We start from the raw sequence: 7,031 nt of genomic DNA on the forward strand, positions 1-7,031 counted from the left end.
GATATACCATCATTTTGTTTCCTTTATTTTATTTTGTTATTTATTTTGATAATCCTTTGTGTCATCTCACTACAAAAGATTGACCTGCCTTTTATTCTCCTTATCTATGTTTAGTTGATGTCTTTTTCCTTTACATATACCCCTACTTGGTCTGCTTTTTCCTGAGTTGATAGTTAGAGAGGTTGGAGTGGTTGTGATTTATCTCTTCTTGTACATATAACCACATCTATTTTGTGATCATTAATGTGAGTCAATCATGCTTAATGGTTGTTTCTCTCCTTCTAGGCCTGAACTTCCCCTATGCATCCATGTTCTCAGAGGGGTGGTTACCAGTTCTCTTTGCCTTATTAAAGAGGGGGGTTTTTTGGGGAGTCACCCTATAGACTGATTATTGGTCTTTGGTTCTTTGCATTTTTTTATGCCTTCTGTTTCTTGTGGGGCACTGTTAGGAAATTTTAGGTTTACTAAATAGTGAACCCTAGATTAGGACTGTTGTTTTAGTTTCATATGCTTCCATTTCATTTTTCAGGTAAGGGTGTTGGTACATTTGTCCTGTGTCCTGGGTTTGTGTACACAGGATTGATGCGTTATTCTGCACCAAGATTTAGTTGGGCCAAAAAGCTATTTTCCTGCCCATCATGTTTTTCTTCATGCGCACAGCAAAGCAGGTAAAACCAGTGATACTGATATGTTAGTGGATAGTTTTTGTTTATGCAGCATGGTGTGTATGTTAAAGTAAATATTCCTGCTTTTGGTTTATTATATCGCAAGATACATGATTTTGGATTTTTGTTGTGTTGCATAAGTATCATATTAATCCCAAAGGCAATTTGCAACCATTTGACCTCCATTTGGATCGTCCTCCAGCCTTGGGCTTTGGTCATATGCTCAATTAATTTTGGCTTGGTTTTTTTCTTAACCCTTATTACTGGACAAGTAAATAAACCGATATGCAGCTCCTCAGGCCAGGTAAACTTAGAGGTTGGCTGATTTACAAAAAAACACATAAATGGAAAGAGATAGATATGCAAATGTACATTGTGAAAGAAAAAAAATGCAAAAAATTTTCCCTACCTTCTGCAAGAAGTTGAAAATGACTATTTCCAATCCCTTGTGGGGCCTCTTTTACAAGACAATCGTAAATTTTACCAACTTGAATATGTTTTTTTTTTAATAAATAGATTTATTTTATTCTGTAAAATTATAGTTACTGCTCACAATATCAAAACAGATAAGAAATAAAAGCAGTAACAGTCTTAGTATGTTTGTTGAAAAGTATTAAAGTAAATTTGCCAAGAACGAAGATTCAATAACTGTGTTTTCTTTTACATGTTTTTCTAATATCTCTGCACTTTTCTTTGTAAAATTACATTTATAACCGACATACTGTCGTAAAAGACAAAAATAAAAAACAACAGCAACTCCTTAGTATATTTACAAGCAAATGTACAAAAAGACGTTCATATGTGAGAGAGACGCAGAACATTCTCCTTCAAATCACAAGCACTACTGAAGTCCTGAGATGCCCACACTCATGATTTTAGCCAGTGTAAAAGTTATTATTAGTGAATTTATGGGCTATAAAAGTATTGGCACCTCTTTCCCATCTGATTCTATCCAAATCAATGGCGTGTAATATTGTTTATCGATAGTATCAATCCGTCCACCACCCCAAACCTATTATTACTACTCCCGAGGATCAATTCATCCATTAAGGATTAATCTTTAATTTTATCACCCTTTCTTCTCACTGTCCTACCAATCCTCATCCTCCTCCACCCCCCCCCCTTAGGTGTGAGAGTCCATGCTGCAAGGGTAGAAGGCAATTTCAGACTGGTCTGTGACAACCTGGATACTGTAGGGCACAGTTTCCTTGAATTTACTTTTTATACATTCAACTTACCTGTCAGATATATACATAGCTTTTACTCCGTCGTAGCTATGTATATATCTGCCAGGTAAGTATGTATAAAACTTTATTGTATCATAACAATATCATTTTTTTGCCCATACTCCTCAAGTAGTGGACTGTATAAATATTTCCCTATCATATACCCATGCCCATATGGCTGTTAATGGAAATAAAATATTCTAAAGGTTTTGGGACTGACCCTGCTCAAATTCCACCCCCCAATTTTTGTGGGGCTTTTCTGACTTCGCGAATTTAGAGACCACGAGCCAGACTACTCCCACAGAAATCTCATCCTTATCCTCTTTTACCATGTCACTTGTCATCTCGTCACATGATGCCCCACACTCCCTTTTCACTAGTTCATCTTTGGTGACTACTCTACAATCGTATGAACCACAGTGTTCCGACCGTGAAACAGTGGGCCACTACAGCACCTCTTCAGAAAAATTTCTTAGGGTCTTCAACACCATCCATTTCTAGCCCACCTTAAAAATGTCCCCCAGTACCCATCCTGCCCTTATGCCAATCTTCTTTGAACCCCAGAAATGGGACAAGTACTTCATCGTCCCCCCAACCTCTCTCACGAACAATACACTCCACTTTCAATAGTGCTTGCAGAGACATGTAGGAACGGTGAAATTCCAAACAAGATCCAACCACTCGCATCTTTTGATGAATGAAGAGGCGCAGGCTCAAGAAGTGTCCACCCTCAAAGACCTACAAGGTAATGCCTTCCCTACCTCTCCACATTCTCACCTCAACAGTTGCACTAGAATAGTGGTGTTACCCTCTGAGTGGTGTCCAGTTGACAATGTCAGTTGGAGTGACTGTTCAACAGATCTCAAAGAACTCCAAAGTGACCACCATGAAGCTCTCCATGTTACATGCTACACTCTTGGAACAAGAGCAATAGGAAATATAAAAAAAATTTTGCAAGGATCACATTCATTGGGCAAAACCTCCCACATTGGAGGTCAACATTACAAAGTCCAAAAGTATATTCCCCATGTCAATACCAAAAGTGTTGGCACTTTGCCCACCCAGCCAAATTTTGCAGATCACAAGCGAGCTTCCCCGTTTTGCAGCTCGCCTTACCATGATAGATTGAGCAAAATTGCCACTCACAAGAGTGCATTTGTGCCAATTGTGCTGTCAAACATTTTTTTTTAATTTTTCCTGCATGGTTGCCCTATCTACAAGTTTGATTCAGGTGGCTGCCCTCCACTTTAAACATTTATAGACCCTAAAAGAAGCTGGACAGGAGGCTTGCTGCCTTGGCTTTACTACTGTCACCCTGGCCCAGATCATGACAACAGCAAAGCAAACAAGCAAAACCGCTGCCAATCACATGTCACAACCAACCCTTCCCTCTCCTTTTTCCTTCTTGAATTTCCCAATCCACCACCACCTCTAGTACTTCCTCACCTTCATCCCTTTCTTTGCCCAAACTGCTGCATACCTCTTAAGTACCATTATCCACCACTCTTCCCCTCTTCTTATCTCAATATCTCAAGTGTATCTTTGTCAAACCCTTTTAAGATGTTAAATTCAGAAATACCTACTTCTACATCCCTATTTTCTCTTCCCTCACTCCCAAATCTTCCTCCTCTCCTTAACACAACCCCCCCCCCCACCCCCCCACCCCCCACACTAAGAAATAAAGCCAAATTGGAACAGCTCCCACACAAAATCAAAATATGCTGCTGTTCATCATAACACTGCTGAGGTCCACAACCCTCCCTCCCACTATCCTTCACCCCTCCCCACCCCCTGCCAACTTCACAGAATCACTACCTGCCTCACCTTTCCCCCTAACCTGTCCTTTCCCACCCAACCTTCCACTTGACCTCTGTACTGAGGAAAGGTATCCAGGTTGTACCCGCAGTCTCTCTTCTTTCTCCACACTTTTAGACTTCCCACCGACAGATGACTCACCTGTTAATCCTGACACTCACCCATCCCTACTTCATACCGAAGACAGTCTATTCCATCTAACAACCCTACTCAACCATACAGACTATAATATCTACCTACTCATATCTCATTCTTCCCTTAGTGACTGTACTCCAGTGGAACATTCAGGGGTTCCAATCCCGCAGACACAATCTCGGATATTTCCTCTCACAATACGAACCTAAAGTAATACGGGCAAGCATACTTACAGCAGGACTATATGCCAATTTGTTTGCACTAAAACAACTTCTAGTCTACCCCTCATCATCCTTTGTTTTTTACTTTTCAGACTACTAATTCTATATCCCTCATCCAGTCTATTGACTGCATCCATCCTGTAGTATGTGAAATTCAAGGAGCAAGTAGACACTGTCCTGTTGTGCAGCTGTGTCAGGATGCCCATATATCAAAACATCCTGTATTCAGATTTTTTCTCATTCTTCTGTAACTGCTTACTAACTTGCTGACAGTCTTTCTGGTCCAATATCTCAAAATAACAAGCTCCACACAGTTAAAACGTACCATACTACCATGGTTAAACCCATGCCACAAGAATAGACGATGGGAAACAGCACTTGCCCAATTACGAATTGGCCATTCAAACCTCACCTGATGAACAGACTCCCTCCAACCATGTGTTTCCAATTTCTTGTTATCCCTCCTTCCATATCCCATATATAATCCTCTCTCTGCTCCAGCACACAGTTGCATGCACAGAGCCCTTTACCAAGCTAAAGTCTCTCCCCCATTCACCTCGCTTTTATGAAATTCAACCCACCGAAAACAGAGCACTTTTCCATGGAATGTTTAATATGCCCCCTACAACAAATAAATATTCTTCGTCTACTATAACCTACCAACCAATGACTGACCATATGTATCTATAATCGGCAAAAACTCCACCATACGTCTCCAAGGCCTGGTGTTTGATTGATATTAACTCAATGCAATTCAGTATACATATGTAGTGAGTCCCCCCACTACTCAACCAGTAATTTTTTGTTCAGCAAAGATATTGACACCAGTGCCATGCAGATAAATTTGACACCAGTGCCATGCAGATAAAATTTCAGTTTGCAAAGAAGAAAATTTGTATAGGTTTAAAAAAGCCTCATTCTAATTTCATTCACAGCTTTTGTAGTCCTATCTTGATTTAATCTTTATTGTGTTTCTCTAGGGTGCGCAGACATCGATCCACTGTGCTGTCTCAGAAGAACTTGATGAAGTGGAATGGGCCTTTTTGGCCAACTGTAAAACTGAGAAACTAGCAGATGTTGCACAAGATGAAGCAGCTTCGGTTAGGCTCTGGGATGTATCTATGGGATCTTGTAGGGGAAAATGGTTCTGATTTGTTGGAGAAGAAGGGGTCCTTCTTGATGTGGAAACTCCTCCAGAAACTGATAATGGAATTGATGATGATGTAGTTGTGATTGAAAAGTAAATGAAAACCAATTTAAGGACTTCTGCTGAATGTAAATTAAATTACATAAAGTTTTGAAACTGAAAAATGGGAAGATGTACATGTACTATATTTAAAGTTGTTTCTGGTGTATGTATCACCTCAGCATCACTACTTATATGCAAATTCATAACTTAAGATATGCTTTGTTATGAAGTTCTTGAATGCAATCTTTAATGTGATGTATTTGGTCAAATGTTGTCAGATAGTTTATGGTAAAATGAGTAGAAAATAAATTTAGCAATTACAGAGAAACTGGCAAATAGGAATGTTATTGATTGCTAAATAAACCAAAATTACTTTGTAAAAAAAGTATTTATATGAGATGCAAAATGAATGGTCAAATTAGCACGAGGGAAATAAATTATGCATATATGTATATATTTTACTGGTTGTATTTTCATTTTTAAACCAGCTAAAATTTTATCTCTCTTGTAGAGCAAATGTGCAAATTGAAACTGGTAAGCAAGTGTGTTTGTATGTGAAGTATACAATGATGTGAATTTTCTAAAATAGTTTAAATAATAATGAAGTATTTTCAAATGGTAATGGAATTAATTGGTTGTGAATTGATTAACAGATGTGATATTTAAAATATTTCTGCAAGGTTAAGAAACAGATTTTATTAGTAGTAAGACAAAAACCTAAAGAAATGTGTATTTTTTCTAATTTATTGCAAGTACAGATGTGTCTGTTTATGGAAATGGCTGAAAAGCATAAATTCTAGTTGAACGATTTGTGATGAAGTGGATAATTGACTGATTTTTGAATGCTCATGAAAACTTCTAAAAACTTCCTTAGAAATGAGTGATATTATTTTGCATCCTATTCATTAAAATCTTAAAGAAGTAAATATTTCCTAAACCATTCAATAAACTCATCAGTGTGTAGAGGTTGTTGAACCAAAAAACTAAATGAGTCTGGGAAGATAAAGATGCTAAGTTTGAAAGTGAGATATAGGGGACCTTGTCTGTTTGTATGCATGTTTGAGTGGATGTAGACTTTCAGAGATTGAAGTTTTTTATAAAGAAATTTTAATTCTGTCCATGGGATGGAGGAAAATTGGGTTTGTGATCATTTGTATACATAGTTACTACATATTCTGTAAATACTTGGACAACAGTATGTAATGAGTTTTAAATCATTTTGTAAATAGAAAAAATAAATTGTGAATAAGATTTTGCATAAGTTTCTTGGCATAAATTCTATCAAAATTATTTTCTTCATTTCGTTGATGTCACTGATATATCCAGTTTTATGCTTTTACAAAATGTGGTGTGTCTAATATTTATCAGAAATTGCAAAAGTAGCTAATGATTAAATAATGGGTCTGCATACCATATGTTAAAATCTAGCTCATGATTATGAGGTGAATTGAAAAACTTAGGTTATTTTTTATAGTTATCTGAATTTGAAGCTACCAAACAAAGTGCAAATATTAACCCTTTCATATATTGGGGTAAAGCAAACTCCAATCTGACTTATGGATTAAGAACTCATATGAAAAATATTTGAAGAAAATGTTATAGAGGTTTATAAATTTTTTAACCGAAAAAGTATGATAAATTTGTTTTGCAAAGATATTTAATGTTGTGGTATATACACCATATATTGCATATAAAAATGTAAGGAAAAGTACTGCAATTTTGTGGAATTTTGTATTTTGGACTGGTTTCAGTGATTCTTCTTTTTAAATAATCCCTACAT

At 37.1% G+C, this 7,031-nt stretch overlaps 1 protein-coding gene across 1 annotated transcript; it reads left to right on the plus strand.

The window, feature by feature from the left end:
- Window positions 1-529: 529 nt before the first annotated feature.
- LOC135225011 (retinol dehydrogenase 11-like) lies at window positions 530-5,702 on the plus strand (the record flags this gene model as incomplete). The annotated part of the gene is given in 2 exon segments (XM_064264298.1): window positions 530-668; window positions 5,043-5,702. Coding segments are annotated over 2 exon segments (230 nt in total), but the record flags the coding sequence as incomplete, so codon positions are not given.
- Window positions 5,703-7,031: the final 1,329 nt, after the last annotated feature.

Source organism: Macrobrachium nipponense, chromosome 12 (assembly GCF_015104395.2).
Source record: "Macrobrachium nipponense isolate FS-2020 chromosome 12, ASM1510439v2, whole genome shotgun sequence".
Taxonomy (NCBI): domain Eukaryota; kingdom Metazoa; phylum Arthropoda; class Malacostraca; order Decapoda; family Palaemonidae; genus Macrobrachium; species Macrobrachium nipponense.